Here is a 22,764-nt window from a genome sequence, read left to right as displayed (position 1 = left end):
GCACTCAAGCAGAGCGAGCTCAGAGCACTTATGGGGTTGTTTTACATTCGTAGCACCCAAGCTTGGATCAGCCCAGGGAGTTGGCACCCAATTGCTAATAGCCCCAGCTGGTCCTGACTGCACGATCCACTTCTTTAAGCTGTTAAACCATTATCACAACAAATTGTTATCCTCAATCCTGTGTATGGGCTCAGGAGAGAGAGAGAGAGAGGAGCACAGCTGATTCTTTCCCAGGGAAGAAACCTTTCCTGCCACTGCAGGTTCACCTAAAGCAAAGGAAAATGACACCAAAGCTGTGCAGAACTGAATATAAATGTCTTTTTTTTTTTTTTTTTTTTTTTTTTTTTTTAACTGGAGGCTTTTCCAAGGAGGGGAAGGGAGCATAGCTTTGCATTTAAATAAAGCAAATCAACTTGGTCCAGATATAGCAAAAGCCTGTGGCTAAGAAGCACAGGCGAGCAGCAAGCGATGAGAGCATTTCCTTCATGGGCACTTTATCAGACAGGTTTGGAAACACGTTTCACAGCGGGTGACAGTTTGACCAAGAGACTTCCCACCTGCTCCAGCTCAGCTCCCCAGACCGCTGACACTGCTCCAGCAGCCCCTTCTCCTGCCACTGCTGTTTCATTCACTCACTGACTCCCCTGGGGAGAGACTGGAATTTAAATTCATAAAGGTCAAATTAACAACATGGGCGCCTCTTTTCCCTTCAGCCTCGTTGGCATCTCTCCCATCAACACAGAAATACTAATAAAGGAGATGAGCAGGGGCTAAAGAGAAGCATTGAGCCCTGGCAGGGACTTGGCACTGAGGGAGAGTGGTGATACTGGGGCAGGTTTGGGAACCAAAACATGTGAACTCACCTATATGGAAAATCATAGCAGCTGAAGCGTACGCTAGCATCGATAAAGCCATTCTTCTCCATCATCCAGGAAACAGGGATGTCAATAGAAACCTGCTTATATTCATAGATTTTATTGTAGCGGAGGAGGGAAGAAGGTGCTGAGGTTTTCTGGTAGAAAACAGTGTCCTGGCACATCTCAGCATGAGCAGCAGCTACAGCAGCTAAACTGTACTTTGGACTGGATGCAGTGAAACCGTTGCCAGCTACCCTGTTCAGCTGTAGCCAAACCAGAAGCCTTTGCTAGGAGAACTCTGCCGGTGAGGGATTACGCTGCTTCGCTCACCCACCAGCAAAACCCAGCCAAGAGCAGGGAATAAGCCTCTTCCTGCTGCCCTTGGTAATAATGCAACTCCAACCACTCCACGGGTCATACCATGAGAACGGGATGTGTCCCAGACCCGACCCACTACCTCATATATTCCATAACTACGTGTGCTCCACAGAACCGTACCTGGATCCATCTGAAGTGACGACACTGAGCAAGTGCATCAATACCAATGGCAGAAGCTAGGTTTGGTGCCTCTAATTTAGTCTTCTCCAGAAGAGCAGCAAAGACCCAAGGGGACAGTCAGTGATGGTCAATAACAACAAGCCGAAAATTCATTACAAGGACACTTTGCTATCATAACACTTAATTAGCCTGTGTAATTATTTTACATTGAGGATCATGGAACTGGAATGCTTGGGAGGATTGCTGGTGATGTTTTAAGGACTGGACTCTTACAAGGGTAAACAGAAACACCTAATGCCACCAAAAGCAGTGCTGGAGGTAGGGTGTGGACAAGGATCTGAGTATTCTGAGGCAACCACAGTTGCTCCCAGCCATATAGAGTGCCCAGCCCCAACCCAGGGCTTGCTTGTTGCAAGCAGCAACACCACTCCAGTTTCAACCCTGTGTTAACACAAATTGTCCCCCAGTGCCGTTTCCCTCAAGGTGTTACTCAAGCATTTGGCACCTGAGTGACTCCACAGCTGGGATGGAGCCACCCTTCCTTGGGCATCCCCCAAAGGCCCTGGCTTTGGGGCAATAAGGTGTGAAATGGTTCCTCCTGCTCCACCAGTGTGGTGGAGCTGCCTGGGAGGGACAAAGGACCTTCTGCACGCTGGCTGCAGGGATGGGATGAGATAACTGTGGTTGAGTAAGAGCTCAGGACAGGTAGAGATATGAGCTCACACCTTTCAGCTGTTACTCAGCTTCCTGAGACACCTTAGGTGAATAACCCCATCGCTCCCAACCACAGGAATGAGCCTGTGATTCAGATTCCCACCAGTGCTCCTGGCCCCTTTGCATTGCACAAGGAGAGAGAAGCTTCGCTCCTGGGGCAACTGTAGCATCACTGGGGGCACAGCAGCCAGCCGGGATGCTGCGCTGGTGCAGAGCTTTGCCCCGTGTGAGATGAGGACGTGTTTACCAGCACGGCGGTATCAGCACCACCTTTGGTTTAGTCCTCTTCACATCACCCTAGCAATGGTTTGACGGTACAGTAACACTTCAGACCTCCTGGCATTGGCTCAAGAGCACTGTGGCCACACGTCTGGTGGTGCTGGCCCAGGATAAACATGTTCCATCCTCTTTAAATTTGCTCAAAACCTCTTGGCAGATTAGCTGGGACTGGAGAGCTTTTCCCTGCCAGGCTTCACATGGCTGCGTGGCTTCAGCTTGGAGCCATCCCAGGGGCCTCCCAAGTGGTGGAAGCAGGCTGGAGGAGGATGTTTTGTATAAACAGGAGGGATATTGCTACAGCTATCCTGAGACAGTTATTGTGGTATAGTTGTCCCAGTGTAAGTCCCTGGACAGGTACTTTTTTTCTTCAGAAGAAAGCAAACGCTTTGTACGGCTCCAAAGCAGCACAACCCGAATGAAACGGCGCGAAGGGACTCGAGTGACTCCCCCAGTGCCACATTCCCTGTCTTAAAGCAGGAGCGGCTCCTTCCTACCCCAAATGTCATGCTTCTGTGCAGGAGGGAGCCAAACCAGGGGTCTTGGTGCCGATAGGAAATTCATTGACCTTTCTTGCTGTAAAGCTGCAAAGACCAAAAGTGTCTGCGCAGCCAGCGGCGCTGAGGAAGCTGGAGCAGGCATCTGCAGAACCGGGAGAATAATCCCCCTGCAAATACAGATGGGCCGCAAAGCAGATATGAAAGCATTTAGCACTGATACATATAATTTCCATGCTAAATAGTGCTCTAAGTGCTGGAGGCTTCATGCCACTGGGGAACAGCTGGAGCACACTGTCATGCTGGGCAGAGGGATGTCGAAGCCCTCACCGCACTCATCGCCTTCGCTGTTTTACTTAACCCTTCCCCAGCAGGAGATTTTTCTTTTTTCCCCCCCCCGCCCCCCGTGTGTGCTGGAGAGAGCAGAAAGAGCAGCATCTGCTTTCTTCAGCTTTTCTTCATCAAGGCGGTTCTCGGTGTGACCCCAGGAAAAATATTACAGCCCCCCACCAGGTTAAAAACTGATGGGACAGACCTCACAACGCTGCCTACCGTAGTGCTGGGGCAAAGCCTGCTGTGCACAGCGCGAGGTCCCAGGAGCCTGCCACAACCTGCTGCTCTGCTCATCCACGGCAGCCCCCAAGCCCAACTGTCACCCCACCCCACAATCCTGACCCACGGGACGAGGAGGGGACTGATCTCCTGGTGATGCTGCTCCACCTTTACGCTGCAGCCCTGCCACGGGGGGGACTTGCAAGAGCCATCCACTCCTTTTGTCACCTGGTGGGCGTCCACCGGCGCTTTGATGGCAGAGCCAAGCAGCAGTAAATTAAGTTCCTTGGAGAAATGCGGAGATAATAAATCCAGGCTTGAGCAGATGTGTAGCAGAATGATGCCACCTTTATCTGACCACATCATTTCCTTGAATCTGTCTTGGGTTTGGTTCTTAATTGCATCGCTGTGGTTTTGTTTCACTGATGGAGAGGGTACGTTGCTACTGCTCTCTGGCTCTACTGACTTTTAATTACTGAGTCTTCCTGCTTGCCCCCCACCCCAAGCAGTCTGCTTCTGTGCCCCAGCACAGCATCTGGGACGTGGGAGGGAAACTGAGGCATGAGAAGACAGAGAGAAAATGGAGTTTGTGTGCAGCCCCACTGGACGCAGGGAGGGTTTTCAAGGACTGCATGAGCTACTCTGGGCTTTGGGACTGTGCAAACCCCATTTTTCTGTGCTGGGTTATTCCAAGTGAAGCTTTTCCTGCTCCAGATATTCAAGCAACATCTCACATGGGTGAATTCCCAGGTGGCTAACAGGGAGAGCGCTTGCAACATAACTTTGTCCTCAGTTGAAGCAATTCCCTGTTGTCTTTTCCCTACCTGGATAAATACTATCAAAAATTTTTATACAGGCACTTAATTTTCTGTGACCCTCTATTTCTCTGTCAGATTCGGGTCAAAACAACTAAGGAGCTCAACAAACACTAATGGATGCAGATACGCATAGACACACACACTACGCGTGATTAAATGCACCTTGTTTCCTAAGAAAGACAAGCTTAAACCAGTTAGCTGAAAGTGAAGGTTGCTGCAGCAACCATACACATTAGCAAACCTAAAAGCAAAGGTCACCATTAAAATTAATTTCTCACCACAAGCTATGGAAGGCAGAAGGTAATGCTCACCATGCTCTGATGCTTCCCCAGCTCACGTGCTTGGAAATTGTTTTCCCTTGCAAAGACTCTTGAGGAAAACCCTCCTTTCCTTTGCACGGAAAATTTGCTCTGAGAACATCCCAAGAAACCAAGGTCCTAATTTTTCAGATAACCAATGAAAACAGATATTCCTCCATGAAAACATTCATCATATTAATAAAACAGTATTTTGCTTGGTCACTCTTTAGCCAGCTCTATCCATTGGAAGTTCTGGGAAAGTCATTCAAATAATCGGGTCCGGGTGGAGAGGAAACGCTGCGTTTACACCCCCAGAGCTGTGAATTGGGGTGTTTTGTCTCAGAAATGGCAACGCCTGCCTCTGCCCTGACAGCACACGCGTTGCTGGTACCCAGGAGTGGTTTGCACTGAATTCTGCCCCTGCCAGGCTCTGCTGCCCATCTGCCTGCTGCTTGTCAAGGATTGTGTTCTGTGGATATTACAGCCGCTCTGCTTCCAACCTCACTTTGAAATGTAGCTAGGACATATTTAGCTACAGTACATGTTGTTCTAAATATATACAAATTATACATAAAAAAGCCTGCAATCTGGCCTACCTAATGCCTACGTTAGCATACTTGTGTAGCTGGGAAAAGCACACAAGTCCTGCTTGAAATCTGAAATAGCAGCAGCAGACTTGGAGTTTTCTTCCTGGGAAAGGCTGGAAGAGACCAACAGGAACAGCTAGGAAGGAGCTCCTGCAGCCAGGAGGTGTGAGAGAATTGGAGGGGCCCTAAGGAGCATCCCACCAGCACCAGGCTGCAGTCTCCACGAGAAAAGGGAATATCTAGCTTATTGCTGGCTGTTGTGGGGCTGGATGCCAAAGCCATGGTTGAAGAAAGGAGCAGGGCTGGAAGACCAGAGGCAGGGAACTCCAAGCTGACTTGGGAAGCCAGGACAGAAAACCAGGTTTGTGCCAGAGCTGAGCTTACTACAGGGGCTCAGACAGGTCCAGGGCAATAGTCATGGCCAGGATGGATCAACCAGCCCTTGGGGAACCTTGGCACAGACCCCATTTGGTGTCTGCCATGAGGGTCTTTAGGGGGGCCGAGCTTGCAACAACCCATCAGCTCAGCCAGGACCACAGCTCCAGCTCTCCTGGCAGACCTTGGCCCTTCAACAGCCTGGAGGTGGCTCATGGTGGCCCACAGACCACCACTAACCCTCCACCCTTTTTCCCTGCAGGTCCCCAGTGCAACGCCTCGGTAGACCTGATCGGCACGTGTTGGCCCCGGAGCGCGGTGGGACAGCTGGTAGCTCGCCCCTGCCCCGAGTACTTCTATGGCGTGCGGTACAACACCACGAGTAAGATGACCAGCGCTGGTGGGCACACGGTGGGCGAAGGGTGGGGGAGTTCAGTCAGCCATGTGCATCAGGGGCTGTGGGGGCATGAGTACAGAGCCCCCCGGGGGCTCTGTGGGATCCATCAGCCAAAAAAGAAAAAAGCCCACCCTCATATCCCGAATTTCAGGGAGGGAGGTTTCACAGCAGCAGCTTTACAAGCAGGTCCTCCTGGACATGCCCCTGCGAAGGGGGACAGGGCTGGTGTCCCCATCTTGGGGACAGGGGGAGAGGAGCGAGCCTGCCCTGTTGTTGGAGGTGGCAACCCCAGCTGAGCAGGGACTGGGGGACCTCGTGGCTCGTCCCCTCCCGGCACGGGTGGCTGCATTGTCACTGCCAATGATGTGCTGGGAGCTGGGGACAAAGTGAAGACATCTGAAAAGTGCCCAGAGCCATTCCTAGCACATGGCTGAGTTTCTGACCACCCAAGTGCTGCTTTTGATGAAAGAAACATCTTGCTTCCTGCAGAAAACATCTATTTCTCTCTCCGACACTTTCTTTGCAGCAGTGGAAGATCGCATGCATGCAGCTCTTGCTTTGTGGGACTTCTTAGGCCGTTGCACGAGTCTCTTTGCATTAATCCATACTTCTGCCTGCCTAAGAGCCATTGCCATCCCTGTCCCATCCCATCACCCTGATGAGGCTCATGGTCTCTCCTGTTAATAGCAGAAGCCCAGCATCGTCCCAGTGCTGGCATCACCCCACTGTTGACATTAATTGGATACTGCCCCGGGGCTGCTGTGGCTGTTCCTTCCCAAACAGCCTTACCACTCACCATCCTGGCTGGGAGGCAAAAAAAGCTCCTAATGCAGGGAGAGAAGTGAGAACTTCATGCTGCCACTGCAGCAGCGCTAGCAGGGTGGCACGTGATGGCTTGAGCAAACAGCACAGAGGAGGGGAAAAGGAGAGTGGAACTAGTGCTGCTCCCGCTGCATCTCGGCAGTGGGAGGTGTCGGGGTCCCCCAGTGCCAAGGGGCAGAGCTGGTGCAGACCCAAAGCCCTTGAGTGGGTCTGAAATGGTCCAAGGGCTTTGGTTCTGCAGTTGCAACCTGAGCTGGCTTCAAAGGAAAAGATGCCTCTGGTTTGATGCCAGTGACACCTGACTAGTGACAGCCACCAGGTGGTCACATCTTTGTGCAACGGACACGCTCTCTAAAGGAAAAGATGCCACTGGTTTGATGCCAGTGACACCTGACTAGTGACAGCCACCAGGTGGTCACATCTTTGTGCGACGGACACGCTCTCTTTCAGATAATGGCTACAGGGAATGCCTCGCTAACGGGAGCTGGGCAGCGCGGGTCAACTATTCCCAGTGCCAGGAGATCCTCAGCGAAGAGGTAGGACTTTGGTAGTCCCTTGGCTGGGCTCTTGGGGGAGGGTGAGGGACAGACAATGGAGTTTTGAAGAACAACAGCACCCAGGAATAGCCCAAGGGAGCTGTGGGCTGTGGCAGCACCCCAGATAAAAGGTGGCATGCAGTATACGTGACACACACCTTTCTGGATTTGCATTTTTATTCCCTGCCAAAGTTAAAGCCATGCCCGTTTCCATCCCTGTTAAAAATCCAAGAGGATTTGCAGTGTCAGGTCTCCTGGTCCCAGGGCTGCTGGGTGCAGATCAGCGTGCCCTCCAGCCCCACCAGCCTCCCCCAGCCCCACCAGCCTCCCCCAGCCCCACCAGCCTCCCCCAGCCCCACCAGCCTCCCCCAGCCCCAAGCTCTCAGTGTAAACCCCAACCCTCCCTGTCAGCAATGAAATAAAGGAGACGTTTAGGAAGCTGAAAGGGATAAAAAAAATGGAGAACAAGAATTATAAGCCCCTGAGTAGGTCAAGCCCCCCCTCAGAGCAGAGGAGAAGAGATATGGGCTGTTCATTTGCAGCTGATACCACCTCTGGTATTTAAGATGCTGATATCTCTTGCCAGGAATGGTTTTCTCACTCAGTTAATTGCTAATTCACAGGTTGGATGAGTGCCTAACAGCAGGAGCAATCAATTAATTTAATTATCACTCACACCTTCCTGAGATCCCCTGCTCCCTCTGCCCAAATTCATCCCAGCCTCTCGGCTGCCCTCAGGGCAACTGGGAATGAACCGAGACACCAGATGCCACGTTGCCAGTGAGCTGGGACCAGATACAGCAGGGTTTCCCCAGATGGTGGGCTGGGGATGTCCCGTGCTGAGCAGGGCTGATGTAGGGGCAGCAGCAGTGAGCTGCCCTGGCACGGGCAGGATGTGAAATGCTTGAGCCCTTTGCCAGGGCCAGGTTGGTGCCTCTCCTGCCCACGTTAGCCCCATCCAAACAGCCCCGTCCCCTTCCAGCCCTTCTCCACTGCCCTGCACCAGGTGGGCTCCAGTTGCTTTCTGAAAAAGGGCCCAGCATCTGCAGTGGGGCTCCCAGAGGTGACGGGTTTGTGGTGGTACCCAGGGCTGCTGCTGACCCCCTTCCCATCTCCCCCCACCAGAAGAAGAGCAAGCTGCACTACCACATCGCTGTCATCATCAACTACCTGGGGCACTGTGTCTCGCTGGGGGCCCTCCTCGTGGCCTTCGTCCTCTTCATGCGCCTGCGGTGAGTGACCCGACCCGCTGCCATGTTCCTGCTGGGGGGGGTGAGCCTAGAGACATCACCCCCACAGGCTGGGGGTGTACCCAGCCCCTGTCTTTTGCCATATCCTCCCCCATGGCTGTTGCTCTCCAGTCTGGAGGGATCATGTCTATCTCAGGGTTATTTTCCTCCTGCTCCTCTTTTGAAACACTCTGTTATGGATGCAGTGGGTCCTCCTTGGTGCCTTCCACCTCCTGGTCTTGATCCTGCCCACCTTACCCAGGGCGCAGCCCCAGCAGCTTACCCCTGGGGTCCCAGCAAAGACAGGCAGCTCCACAAACAGCCGTGTCCCCCAGCCCACGTGTGACTGGCCCCCAGCCACCCACCATGCTCTGATGGTCCCTTGTCCCCCCCTCCCCAGGAGCATCCGGTGCCTGAGGAACATCATCCACTGGAACCTGATCACAGCCTTCATCCTACGCAATGCCACGTGGTTCGTGGTGCAGCTCACCATGAACCCGGAGGTGCACGAGAGCAATGTGGTAGGTGCAGCTTTGCCAGGCAGGCAGTCGGAGCCCACCCCGAGTGGCTGGGGTGTGTGGGGAGCTTGAGGATCCTAAAGATGAGGCCATAAAAGCAGCTTGAGGGGCCAAACAGGGCTTCCTGGTGGCTGCAGGACAACTCAGGCTTGTGAGAATCATGGGTTCAGTTGCTGTGCTGGGGTCTGTGCTGCTCTGTGCATGTTTCACCACCGTAACACAGAGCTCCTCTCTTCAGCCTCCATGTCTCCTCCTAACCCTCTTGGCAGGTCTGGTGCCGCCTGGTCACTGCTGCATACAATTACTTCCATGTCACCAACTTCTTCTGGATGTTCGGTGAGGGCTGCTACCTGCACACGGCCATCGTGCTCACCTACTCCACGGACAAGCTCCGCAAGTGGATGTTCATCTGCATCGGCTGGTGTAAGTGCCAGGACGTACCCTTCACCCACCGGGTGTGCAGGGGTCGAGTGATGGGTGATGCCCACCTCCCTCTTCTGCTCCAGCTCTTCTTTCACCCAAATATCTGCAAAAAGGCTGCTGGGAGCAGGAGATGGGATTTGCACGGTCAATTCATCTCACTCGATGGTTTATCCTCTGTGAGAGAATCCCTGTTACAGCACAGTTTGGTGGCAACGTTGCACCCCTGAGATTCACCTGCGTGTTCCTCTGCAGGTATCCCCTTTCCCATCATCGTCGCCTGGGCCATCGGGAAGCTGTACTACGACAACGAGAAGTGAGCCTGATTGCTCTCATTCCCCTTCTCCTTCCTGTCCCAGCTCCCCAGGGATCAGTCGTGCCAGGGGCTGCAGCAGGCACAGATCCTGCCTGGAAGGGCTGGCACAAGGCAGGGTACATGGAAAGGGTGGGAGGCAAAAAAGGTAATATTATTCTGTTCTTTCCTTTATCCCACCTTCAGGCTCTCTGCCGCCCTGCCTGCAGCTGCCTGCTGCTGCGTTCTTCTCTTCAAAGGGCAAATGAGATGTTTAAGGGGGAAAAGGCAAGATTAAGCCCGAGCTCCTACAACATGTTTGCTAAATGGAGCTGGGATTTAATCTATGGGCAGAGATACAAAACACCGCCACCTGAGCCATTTTCACAGGGACTTGCTAATGGAGGTCTTAACAGACACCTGAGAGTTCGTCGGGCGGGCTGGGAAGTTCAGAGGAGACCATTTGGATGAGCGGCAGCTCGTCTTGTTTTCCAGGGCAAGTTTTGTCTCCTGACTTCAGCAGCCCTGCGCTACGTGCAGGCACGACACCGATTTAACAGAGCCCAACAAGGTGCTCCCAGGACACGGGTACACGTGTGGGAGCTCCCGTGGGATTTGTTGGGGTCAGAGCCGGCCCAGACCTGTGTGCCTGTGAGGTTGTCCCTGCCCATTCTACAGTAACCAGCTCCACATCCCCACGGAGCCCATGAACACCCTCATGCGCCTCCGTATACCGCGTTCCTGGGCTACAGCAGTTGAAGCTGTAGTGCTTTCACCCCATGGACAGTGACTTACAGAGAGTGTGCGAGGGCAGGAGTAAATCCAGGTTGCTCACGCTGCAGGTTTGTCCCCGACATGGCTTGTCCCTGACACCGCTTGTCCTTGCCTCGCAGGTGCTGGTTTGGGAAGCGAGCGGGAATTTATACCGACTACATTTACCAAGGCCCCATGATCCTGGTGCTGCTGGTAAGAGGAAAGCGCCCTGCTCGCTAAATCCCCTCTAAATATGGGGTCCTTCCCCCTCACGTGGGACGCAGCTGCTCCCAAACAGGGTCTTGCCCCCGTCCTGAGCTTCTCCCTGCTGCTGGCAGTTACACAGCCCCACAGCAGTGATGCCGCTCGGCCTGCAAGCCCGGCTCCCCTTGCCCAAACTTCACCAGTTTGGGCACCTAACCCCTGATGGGAAATAGCGGGCACGGATCCTGCCGGCTTGGGGTGGACTAGAAAGTCCTCGGATAGGGATGCTCCCATTGGCAGACTCCCACGTGTGCCAGTAAGTCCTTCCATCCCTGCCCTGGCAGGGTGCTTTGGGTGCTTTGGGTGCAGGTTGGTGCTTTGGGTGCAGGTTGGTGCTTTGGGTGCAGGTTGGTGCTTTGGGTGCAGGTTGGTGCTTTGCCAAGCATTCGCAGCAGCCTGGGGACCTCAGCTCCATTCCCTGATCCACATCGCATCTCTCCTGTCCCTTGGCTAAGCAGTGATGCTTGAACCAGGGCTTATAGGGAGCATAATTTGCCGGGGCTTTGCCCTTTTGGGAAGGGACAAAGAGCAGCAGTGGCAAGCCACACGCAGTAGTGGCAGGGGTCCAACCTGTGTTGGCAGGGGGAAAGCCACGCACGAGGTCCCACAGCATTCCCTCCCTCCTTGCCCAATGCTGAGAAAACCCAAAGGAGGGCTAATCACCAGCACCAAACAGCCTCGCTGAATAATTGAGCGTCTTCTCATTTCCCAGCCCATCAGGTAGCCCGGCCACTTCTAATCTGTGTCAATTGTGCTCCGCTCCCGGTGCCGCCTTCCTGTGCCCTCATTAGCAGTTCGGCAGCCGGGAGAGCGGCCAAGCAGCTCCTTGCTGCGACGGCAGCCATTCTCCCCAAATCCCTTTGGCTGCCTTCTATTCCTCCTCCCCTTCCGATTTTTTTCACCTTCAGCCCTTCCTTTAATGTTTGCCCTTCTTTGCTCACCTCCTGGCGTGCCCTACTGCTCCTCTCCCTTGAAAACACTCCTAAATGCTATTGCTAAAGTGCTTTAAAAACGATAAACGCAGATGCCCTGATCCAGTGCGTGGAAGGCAGCAGGTCAGGGTCAAGAGGGAACGTTCCCATTCCCCCTGGCACAGCCCGTTCCCTCCGCTGCGGCAATGGGAGGAAAGGCTGGGGGAGCAGACACTGACCAGGTGCCCCTTTCCTTCGAGATCAACTTTATCTTTCTGTTCAACATCGTCCGAATCCTCATGACAAAGCTCCGGGCTTCAACCACGTCAGAGACAATCCAGTACAGGTAAGAGCGTGATGACCCTGCAGAAAGCAGATCTAGAAACTTCCTTAGCATGGTTACAGGGGACAGGGACAGCCCCGTCAGCTAAATGTCAAGGGGGTGGGAGCATGGAGAGACAGCGAAGAGCACCTCAAATGCTTTTCGGAGGCATGTGGCTATTGCATCTGGTTCAAAAATCCTGGACAGGGAGAGCTTTGTGATGGAGAACATGGATGGTTGGATCTGCCATCGAAGGCAGCCGCTGGGAGCAGAGTCCCTTGGCAAAAGCCCGTTGTGGTGGGACCCGAGCAGCTGCCCGGGCTCGGAGCTGCAAACCCTGGCACAGAGGTGAGAACTGGACCACACTTGGCAGCAAAGCAAAGGCTGAGGAAGGAGGAATGAATCGATGCCACCCAAACACCTCCTCACAAGGAGAAGGAAGCTCTCCCAGCAGCACAGGGCAGGAAAGTTTAACCCTTCCCTGCTGGGGAATATTTTGCAGACAGCCTGGGAGGTTCACAGTCAGAGCAGCCATCTGAAGTACCCAGAACAGGAGAAGACACCTTGGTCTTCCTCAGTGCTCCTCTCTGGATTGCTTTCTGGGCAGGAATCAGGGAATCGTACTGTAAAAGAAGCAGGTTTGGGGTTGAGGGTGGCTTTTTCAGCTGAGACTGGAAAAATTTGGATGCTGTCATTGGGAAATGCCAGCTTCCCTCATCTGGGAGTATTGAGCTGGGATGAAGGATTCAGCTTGGGGTGAGCAAAGATCAAGGCTATTGAAATAGGCTGCTTGGCCTCAGCAGTTCTGAGAGACTTTTGGGTTTCCAGCATTTGCCTGATTTTGGCAGGGAACGTTTTTCACCCTTGGGCAGAACATTTTCATTTCCCATAAACATTTTGTGGGACAGAAAAAACTTACAAACTGTTCAGTCATGCTTAAACTAGACGAGGGATAGCCCTGGAGGGCTCCTGCTCACCTTAGGCGATGGCTTTTGGTGAAAAGCTGATGGATCCCCTGCTACATGGCTGCTCCCCTGGAGAAGTGCACCGGTGCATGTGCTGTCCCATAGTTTGACAGCCTGAAGATGCTCATGTCCTCAGTTACTTCCAGCTCCTCTGTGCCATCTGCCAGTTTGTGTCAGTGGCTGTGGTTCTCCTCCAGGCCAGCAATGCAGGACAGGTCCCAGGCCCCATCCCTGCCCAGCCCAGCCCTGCCAGGGATGACTTTTCCTGTGTTCAGCTGATGTTGGAATTTGTCCATTACCAGGATCTTTAAGCAAAATTTCTTGTCCCTTAATCCAAAGGAATGAGATGCCAAGCCCAAATCCTTCCCTCACTCTTGTACCAGCAATATTACTTTCCACAAACTGCACTTGTAATCTTATCAAGAAAAAGATATCAAATTAATTAGCTGAGTTTTCCAGAAACCCATATTGAAGGGTGTGAATTATTTTACCCCGCTTAATTCCTTTTAAATTGAGCCTTAGATCAGCCAAGTAATCATTTCACGCCAGCTCAAGGTCAAGCCTTCGCTACCGACTGCCCTTTTGTGGATGGAGAAGCCACAGAAGGTGCCCAGTGCTCACACCAGCCCGGTCACTTGGAGATCACTTTGGAAAACAGCTCAGCTCTGCTCTGTCCTCCCCCGGTCACTGGTTTGCCCAGATCCAGCCAGTCCCATCCCAGCCGTGCTGGTGCTGGGGGTGGGATGGGGAGAGTCCTGGTGCCCAGGGCTATGTTGCGGCAGCTCAGGTCCATGTTCTCTCCCCAGGAAAGCAGTCAAGGCCACGCTGGTGCTGCTGCCCTTGCTGGGAATCACCTACATGCTGTTCTTTGTCAACCCGGGGGAGGATGAGATCTCCAGGATTGTCTTCATCTACTTCAACTCCTTTCTGGAGTCCTTCCAGGTATGGTCCTCAGCACCAGTCCCCGTCCCAGTTCCCCCACCAAGAGGTGTGGAGGAGCCTGTCCTGGCTGATGCCTTGCCCTGCTTCTGCCCCCTCCCAAAACCAGACAGCCCCAAACCCTGGGGTTGCTCCAAAGCCTCTGAGCCTGGGGTGCCTGCTGGCTGGAGCTCCACAGTGACTCCAGCTTGTCTCCTTGCAGGGCTTCTTCGTCTCTGTCTTCTACTGCTTCTTGAACAGCGAGGTGAGCACTGGGGGCTGGGGGGTCTATACTCTTCCTTGCAGGCAGATCCAAGCCCCTGCACAGGGCTTGGAGGGTGCTGGCACCCAGTTCCCCAGCTGAAGGATTTTGCTGGTCAGCGTTGGTGCTTTACCTCTGGCTCCAGGGATACCTGCAGCCCGAGACTGTGCCCAGAGGGGAATGGACACTGGCAGTCTCCTCCTCTGGAGAAGGGAAATCCACCCCCAAGAACAGCTGCTTTAGGGGTGCATCTGTGTGACTCGGTGCAGCAGAAGAGCCAGGGGTCCCCCCATCCCTGGGAAATCCTTCTCCAAGGCAATCCCCATAAACATGTGGGTACCTGGCACATGGGCAAGGGCACCTCCCAGGCTCCGACCCAAAACCCAGACAGCAGAAAGCAAAGGAGGTGAGAGCAGAGGCCAGTTATTTGGGCAGCTCTTTCCTCTGCCTCCTACCGAATGCTCTTGCACCATTGCTGGCTCAGGAGAGTTTGCTCCAGGCAAGCTTGCTTTGTTACCAAATAGTATACAATTGATGCAGGAGGAAAAGGGGTGGGACCAGGGCTGTCACACCATGCAATTCATGCTCTGTCATCTCTCAGTTCCAGCTGGGCTGGTGGCAGATTTTGGTGTTCACCCAACTGCACCATCCAGCACCCATCTCCCAGGGCCATCCCACACTGCAGCCGATGAAAAGGCATTTCTTCACTATTTACCTGCCATACAAAGCACGTGGGCTGTTGTAGGGCAGAATTAACATTGAAGAAATGCCACTAGTATGAACCAGACAAGCCATAAAACTTCCCCAACCGTTGCTCAAACCGCTCTTAGCCCCTTGCAGCATCCGATGCAGCGGGTGAGGTGCTGGCTTCCCTGCAGAGCCCCCGCTCAGATTTACTTCTTCTTTTAATTTCCATTTTGTGCTCAAAGGCACCGTCAGTTGGGTTCATCTTTCTTCACAACTGCAAGGGCTGCGTTTCACAGGCACCACATCAAACAAGGCTGGGTGTCCCCAGAGGTGACAGGGGCTCCCAGGACCCTCCCTGCCCCCAGGGAACTTTGCAGGGGTTTGATAGCATTTTTGGTTGAAAGGCTGGGGATGGCCGATGCCCCTGGACAGCTTCAGAGAGCTGTGTGGTGACTTAATGTCCCCTTCTCTGTCTCACTCCCCCAGGTCCGATCAGCCGTACGGAAGCGGTGGCACCGATGGCAGGACAAACATTCCATCCGCGCCCGCGTGGCTCGGGCCATGTCCATCCCCACCTCCCCGACCCGCGTCAGCTTCCACAGCATCAAGCAGTCCACGGCTGTCTGAGCGGGGAGGGAGCTGCCGTACGGGGTGGGGGAGCTGGCGTCCCCACTGCATGGGACCCCTGCCACGGAGCAGCACAGGGGCCAGGTCCTGCCTGCACCCACTGGTCTTGCAGAGGGCACGCCAGCTCGCCGCGGATATGGGAAACCCGGCAGAAGCTCCTGTCCCCCTTGCTGGGGCAGCCCTGTGGGTCAGGACAGCTGGGGTGCTGCTTTGTCATCTCCCTGGCAGCACTGTGACCTGCTGGGGTGGCAGAAGGAGCCAGGACAGCCCAGAGAGGTTGCAGCAGCCTCCCTGCCTGCTTCCATCCTGGGCATGATGCCCCACGTCCCATCACTGCCTCTCTTGAGTTTGTCACTGCTTTGAGGTGACAGGACACTAGGACATTGCTGGGACAGTTTATGGGGCTAATCCCTTGGGAAGCTGGGTCAGCCTTCCAGTGAGTGCATGATGGGGTGGCAAACCCTCTGGGTCGATGAGGGATGGATGAAGAGCCCCTGGACTGATTTCAGATGTTGCTTTATGTGGCTGTGTTTTTGTACCACCGGGGTTCTTTGAGCCCTTCCAGCCCTTCCCCTGCCCCTTGCTGCGTCCCTGGGATGTCCCGTAACTGCCGCTTGGTCTGACCAGGTCATTTCTCATCTCGACACCGAGGATGTGAGGCAGAGTAATGGGGTGGGAGAGGGGACGGAGCCTCGCTAGGGGTGGGGATGGGTCCCAGGGGCTCTGAACAGCCACATGGTAGAGGTCTGGTCTGAAGGAAGGCGTGAGGTTTAGTTAATCCTATGGTCTGGTCCAGCCCAGATGGATCTGCAGGTCTTTGCAAAGCCCCTGGCCCTCAGGCCCATGCCCCTGCTCGGGGATGGAAAGGTGAGGGACCTCCACAGTGAGGCAGTGGCTGAGCTTCCCAGGGGCAGCTACCGTAGGGACATGCCGTGGTTTTGCTCCCCTCCTCCCTGCCCTGCTTTTACCTGTGCAAGCGGGCTCGGTGCCAAAGCTGCTCCTTGCTTTTACACAGGGGATGGGGCCAAATCATTCCCAACACTGGGATTAAGTGCCTTGGAGGAGCAGCAACTTCCCTCCCCATGCCAGGGACCTCAGATCACCTCCTGTGCAGCTGCCAAGTCCCTGATCCACCCCCGATGCCCTGTTTCATGTGGTCCAAAAGGAGCTGAGCAGAGAGGTCCATGCAAGTGGAGGGTTGTGCCCTGGCCTCCTCAGAGCCAGGTTTTCCCCACTCCATATGAAGTCTAGGGATGCTCAGGCACGGGGAGGGTGCCAGAGATGTTAGAGCCAAGTCTGCTCTCTGCATCCCAGGGATTTTGCCACTGGAGCCCCACAGGGTCTGGCATGAGTCCATTCACACTTCTGTGCCTCAGTTTCCCTACTATAAAGAACAGGCATAAACATTTCCTGCCCTGGGGAGATTCAAGCATCTCTGACATTGTAGGACTCTGTGATTTCCTCAGGATACACCACCAGAAAGGAATAAAATCTTTCTTTTTTTCATTAAAGGGAGGCAGAGGCAAAAACCTCCAGTTTCTTTAAACGTTTGAGAAGTTCAATAGTTTGAAGCAAACTCCTCCTCTCTCCCTCCCACTGAGATTTCCAACCTGCATGGTTACTGTGCAGCTAAACCCAGAACTACCCCATCGCCTCCAACAACGTGCTGAGAGCGACAGCTCCCGGTGTGACAGCGACCACAACGAGGACCCTCCCCTGCACGTGGGGTGGGCTTCGGTCCTTGTACAAGTTCATCCATCACCACCGGTCCCAGAAACTGCCCCTTATCCAATATGTGGGTGAGAAAAGGACCCCCGGTGTTACACGATGGGGAACTTGGCAGCTCCCAGCTTTACAGCCACTTTCTGCTGATGCCCTACAAGGAGGAGACTTGTGTGTCCCCACTGTGGGTCACTTTGATTTCTCTGCTGGGTGCTTTGGTAGGAGTTAATAAACAGCTGGTGGCTACAGAGAAGGGGAAATGCCCCAGGAAGCTTTTTTCACCATACATATAAGTGGTGTTACCAAAAAGTGATGTGCTACATGTTCAATTTGGATTTTTCTAAAGCGGGGTCATTTTTGATGGAAAAGAAGCTGGAAATTGAAAAAAACCAAAGAAAAAAACCCAAACAGAATCATCTGTATTCCCATCACTGTTTTTTCCTTCTCCTCTTGATGGTCTGCTCTGACTGACATGACTTTGCTTTCTGTAGCTGGAGAAGTGTGTGTATTCTCAGCCTTGTTTGATTAAAATTACTTCAGTTCCTCTCACAAGGACTTTTGGGGCATGTTTATCTTTTGGAAAAGACAACCCCAGCACAGCCACTCTCCATCTCACGATGCAGTGGGCTCAGCATCCCGCTGGCCACAGAGGTCCCTGGGGCAGCTGGGGGCTTTTTTGTCTCCTCTTCTACGCTAAGTGCTCCTGCCCATAGCACAGAGGTGGGATACAGGCTCCTCCTGAAGGTATCAACACCATCTCGTCTAAGGAGGGGTGAGGAGCACCCTGTGTGGGTCTCCCACACAAGTACCATCAGGGCTAGAGAAACTCCAGGTTCTCCATGATGTTCTCCTCTTGCCAGCTGAGCTAACACAGAATAAAAATGTAATGTGCTTCGCAGTAGGAGGGAGGGCCAATTAAACTCGAATTTCATTTCATACATCAATGTTTACGAGTGAAATTCAGACACAAACATCTTTCTGGTCAAGCTCTTCTGTTGCAGAATTAATTTGTTCATCACACCGAGCCTTGGAGAGTGCTGTAATTTGGTAAGTACCATGCACATAAATAATAATTACAGGCTCCTGCTGATTACATGATTGTATTTAAAGTTATCAAGTAATTCTGAGATTAATGACCTGCCAATCCTGTACTCTTGATGAGGTTATAGCCTCTTGAGATAATCCTGCATTAACCCTTGAGGTTATCGTGGCAGCTCTCGGGGGTGGGAGAGGCCAAGCGGGACCCCGAGGATGGGACCTCGTGGTGCTATGGGACATCCCAGGCTGGGAGTGAGGCAGGCTCGCAGGAACCTCTCCACCACACAGGGATGGAATTTAATGTAGCTTCTTTATTTGAAGAACACGTGAAATGCACCATGGGGGTTGTGTCTGGCCCTGGAGTCGCTCCCCAGCCTCAGCCCTACCACCGGGGTCCCAAGTGCCCTGTGCTACATACAGCCCCAGCAAGCCGAGAGCCCCACTGCCCTGGGCATCACACCCATCGGGTGGGGGAGGGGGGATACAGCTTATGTTTAAAGCCAAGCTGGGCTATCATTCCTCTTCCTCCATCCTGGCTCAGACACTGCATTGCTGTCCAGCTGGCCACACTTCTGGATGTTTAACCCTTTCTGTACCTTCCCAGGCTGGCAACAATCCTGGAAGGGGGGGAAGTGGGGAAGGAGAGGAAATCTTGTGGCAGTTTATAGCCTGATGGGCTCCTCTGTGGCTTTCAGTGCTGTCCGCCCCAAGATGTTCTCACCTGTGATGTGTTGTCCTTCCAGTGCTGCCTAACTCCCAAATAAATATTTCATCTTTTAATTCCAATGCCCTCTCTCTTCCTGCTCTCCCCCCAGCACAAGCCTCCCGCTGACATTTGTCACTGCAGTCACAGTTAAATGGCTTTCAAAAGTGCGTGGCAGCGAGAGAGAGGCAGCTCTCTGCCACCCTCATGAAATTTTCAAAGGGCTGTATTTTTCCAGTTTGGAGAAAAATCTAAAGGTCTGAGATGCCAGTGTGGCTCCCACGGGTCCCATCGGAGAGCCTGTCTGTTCATCCCTGAGAAAACGCTTTTCTGGCCGCTCCTCGAGGAGCCCCAGAGCCATGCCGAAGGCCACAGAGGTGTGTGCATCCCTCACACAGCATGCTGGAGATGGGCTTCTGCAAGGAGCAGGGATGGGTCAGTCCCACCACTCATGCTCGTGGCTCTGGGTCTGTCTGCAGGGGTCACCCACACCTAAGTCCATCCTCCCAGCTGGACCCCTCAGCGATGCTCCCAGGGGGATGTGCACCAAGGGTTGTCCGGGTTTTCCAGGTTTGTTTGGAAACAATTTGGCCCCTTGCAGTCCCCAACAGCCTGCTCCCAGCACAGCACCAGCAGAGCCCCTGCCAGCACCATGGCCGAGCTGCCCTGCCTTCCTCCCTGTCAGGCAAAAATGTCCGTGGGAAACTATTGCTTTTAGGCTGTGCCGATCTGCTGCTGAGCTAGTAGGGGAAACTGAGGCACGGATTTGCACTGTGTTACACAGGGAGATGTGGGGCTCCACCTACTGAGCACCATCCTGCCAGACACCTCTGCTGCAGAACATCCTGCCAGCCCCAGTCCAGGTCTGAGACCTGCTTCAGGAGACATCAGTGTGATGGGGGGCTCAGGACCCTCCTCAGCAGCCCACAGCCTCCTTCTGCCCTGGAGGAAACAGCCCCAGCGGGAGGCTCCCCATCCTGAGCCAGCCAACGATCCCTCAAACATGATGGCCTTCTGCTCCGACGGCAGCACCCATTTCCAGCCAGCTTGCTGACGTTCCGAGCTGCCCTTCCTGGCTCTCGCAACAGGGGACCCGAACTTTGGGTGCAGCAGGAGAAGGGTCACAACCTCCCTCGTTCTGTGCTGTGCCCACGGGGACCAGTGCCCAGCAGAGTCCCCCAGTAACACCAGTGGCAAGTGCTTGAGACGCAGAGGTCCAGCTCCTCCCACAGTCCCTGGCTGCCTCCCCAGCTCTGCACGGGGGCAGAACACAAATGACGGGTCCTCACCTGTCCTCTCCAGCACACGGTGTCGGTGACATGGCTGTCACAGCTCAGGCAGCACAAAGTCTTTGGGCTTCGTTGGCTGAGTGTGGCTGAGCTCTTATCACAAAGTGCCAGGGCTCGTGGCTTGGTCCCACAGGGTCATCTCTGACTGCCAGAGACTATTAGCATCTCTGCTTCCAGAAAGCTGAAGCCTTGCTTGGGATGAAACCAGCCTTTGGGAGTGCAGATGATCCAGCCATGTTGCAATTAGGGGGGGGGGGGGGGTCCCCTGCCCTGTGCTTGCATCTCTGGGGGTGCTGAGTCAGGTCTGGCAGCTGAATGAGGTTCCTCTTGCAGGAGCGTGACTTCTGCTGGAGAGTCCCAAGGAGCTGGTGGCCACAGAGAAGCCTGTGGGTATGTGAAATATGGGACAAACAAGGGAGCCCGGGCTGAAGTACTGGCAGCGACCGCAACTGCAGAGGGGTTGTCAGCACAGCAGGAGCCAGAGACCTGGGGGAACACAAACAAGGAAAACCGCAGCCCGAGAAGCATGTGTAAATGAAATACACTGCAAACACAGAAGCAGGGTCTTAGTACAAGCCAGGAAAAAGCAGCGCGACTGTGCCTGCTTGTTGGAAAGGAAAATGAGATATTCAGGAAAAGCCTTGGATTACAGCCTAGCATGTTTACATCCTTATTTTTGACCAGCGTTGCATCACTAACCCAAAGCCACAGTAGTAGAAATGCTTATGGTTCTGATGCAAATTATTTGGGTGGCTAATGGGAGCTATATTTTAATGTGTTATTATGGTTAAGGCATGCTTACAGACTGCAGATTGACTAAGCAGATAAAATAACCCTTTTTTTGCTCAACAGCAAACAGCTCGATCCATAGACCTTTCCACACAGGAATCTTCCTGGCTGCTGCCCTTGCGCCAGACAGTGCTCAGGGAAATTCATCCGATTAACCAGCAATTAAAAAAATTGCAAGCTGAAACCAAGCAAGCTCACACACAGTGACACGGAGATGAGCTGTGTCACTGTAGCTTGTCACCCACATGCCCTGGAAACTGCCCAGCCTGGTCAAGAGCTGCCCACGACTTTGATTTTTGGGCAGGCTCTGACCCGCATTAATGTGTCCTGTACAGGTGCAGCCTGGAATTAGCTGCTGCCTCCCCCCATCGCTACACAGGTGCTGCTGGGACTGCCGGTCCCTCACTGGGGCAGCTGGGAGATGCCACCATGTGCTTCTTCCAATTCACTTTCAGCGTCCTTGGGGATGGCCGCAATCACCAGGCAGATTCCAGAATTTCCGTGTTTCTGGTCCACCTCCCCAGGCCAGCTGAGACCCGACACATACCTTATAAACTGGACCTAAGTGCATCTTAGCACCTCCCAGAGCAACCCAACTGCTTCCACACAGTATCAGGTGCTCCCAACACAGTTGGGTCCACCTGGGTGCTTGTCCTCAGCTCGTTATGGAAACTCTCATTAGTTGCTGTGTTTCAGTGGCCAGGAGGCATTTAATGCCTTCCCTCCTTGGTGCTAGCCCTTGCACATCAACCCACCCTGAAGATGGGCCAAACCCACATATTTTAACTCAGATCAACCTACAAATGCTTCATCCACCTCTTTTGACCCCCAGGAGAAAGGTTTTTTTTTGCTTAAATACTAAATTCTGGTTAGTTGTTTCAGTTTATTTTTAAACAAAGTGTGTTTCCTGCTCCTAAAATTTCCCATCTGTGTGTAATTCCCATGTTTTCCTATTTCTTTTCCCGAAAGCAGTGCCCCAATACGCTGGGTGACAGCAAAGAACAAAGCCTAGCCCAGTCCCCAGAGATTTTCTCCTATAAAAGCTGCATCTCAGACATCTTACACCTAATTTGCAAGGAGAGATTTGAAAGGCCCGACACAGCCCAAGGCATCACAAATCCCTCCCCCCAGCAAAACAGGACACAAGTCAAGCACTGCTGGAGACGAGGAAGTGCAGAGCCAATGCCATGGCAATCGAGGAAAATCTATGCAAAATGGGTAGCAATTAAATGAGAATTAACTGGGTTGCAAGAGGAGAAAATTGTTTCTTTCAAACCCTCTTGATTATAGAGCTGAAATGGCCCAGAGCTCCCATGGCTTATCACCGGTGTGGATAGATGAAGAGGCTGTTAATCAAGATTGTCAGAAGCTTTCCCAAAGCCAAACATCCTCGCTGGAGCGAGGGCTCGGCAGGGACCTTCACTTTGCTGCAGCGTTGTCTGCTCAGCTGTTAACCACAGAAGTGCTGGCCAGGGAAGGCAGGCGGCTTGCTTTGCCCAGAGAAGGGCTGGGGATTTCACACTGGTGGCCAGGAAGGTGACACCTCTGGTGGGGTGGGATGGAAATGGATCCTCTGCAGCCCGTCCCCATCCCGTGCAGCCCTTCTCCTTCCCTGACATCCTGAAAGGCCAACAGCATCTGCCCTCAGGGCTGCGGTGCAGCAGGAACAGGGTGTTTTGTCAGGCTGTCTCACCAAAAGCTGAGCCTTGACATGGGCTGATAGCCTGCCAAGCCAGGCAGGGGGCCGGGGGATGGCTGAGGGTGGGCACATGTCTGATTCTTCCCCCTGTCCACCCTCGTGCCCCTGGCACAGTGACCAGATGGACG

At 53.6% G+C, this 22,764-nt stretch overlaps 1 protein-coding gene across 1 annotated transcript in view; it reads left to right on the top strand.

Moving 5' to 3' along the window:
• Window positions 1-17,666, top strand: part of CRHR1 (corticotropin releasing hormone receptor 1) — a 29,634-nt gene extending 11,968 nt beyond the window's left edge. The window contains exons 3-13 of the mRNA XM_040617691.1: window positions 5,736-5,855; window positions 7,143-7,228; window positions 8,354-8,460; window positions 8,858-8,978; window positions 9,245-9,398; window positions 9,651-9,711; window positions 10,581-10,653; window positions 11,876-11,961; window positions 13,709-13,844; window positions 14,044-14,085; window positions 15,256-17,666. Coding sequence (XP_040473625.1) covers window positions 5,736-5,855; window positions 7,143-7,228; window positions 8,354-8,460; window positions 8,858-8,978; window positions 9,245-9,398; window positions 9,651-9,711; window positions 10,581-10,653; window positions 11,876-11,961; window positions 13,709-13,844; window positions 14,044-14,085; window positions 15,256-15,396 — 1,127 coding nt within the window. The 3' untranslated portion in view covers window positions 15,397-17,666. The remainder of the gene's footprint in view (window positions 1-5,735; window positions 5,856-7,142; window positions 7,229-8,353; window positions 8,461-8,857; window positions 8,979-9,244; window positions 9,399-9,650; window positions 9,712-10,580; window positions 10,654-11,875; window positions 11,962-13,708; window positions 13,845-14,043; window positions 14,086-15,255) is intronic.
• Window positions 17,667-22,764: the final 5,098 nt, after the last annotated feature.

This window comes from Falco naumanni, chromosome 18 (genome assembly GCF_017639655.2).
Source record: "Falco naumanni isolate bFalNau1 chromosome 18, bFalNau1.pat, whole genome shotgun sequence".
Lineage (NCBI taxonomy): Eukaryota > Metazoa > Chordata > Aves > Falconiformes > Falconidae > Falco > Falco naumanni.
This window is presented reverse-complemented; position numbering and strand designations above follow the sequence as displayed.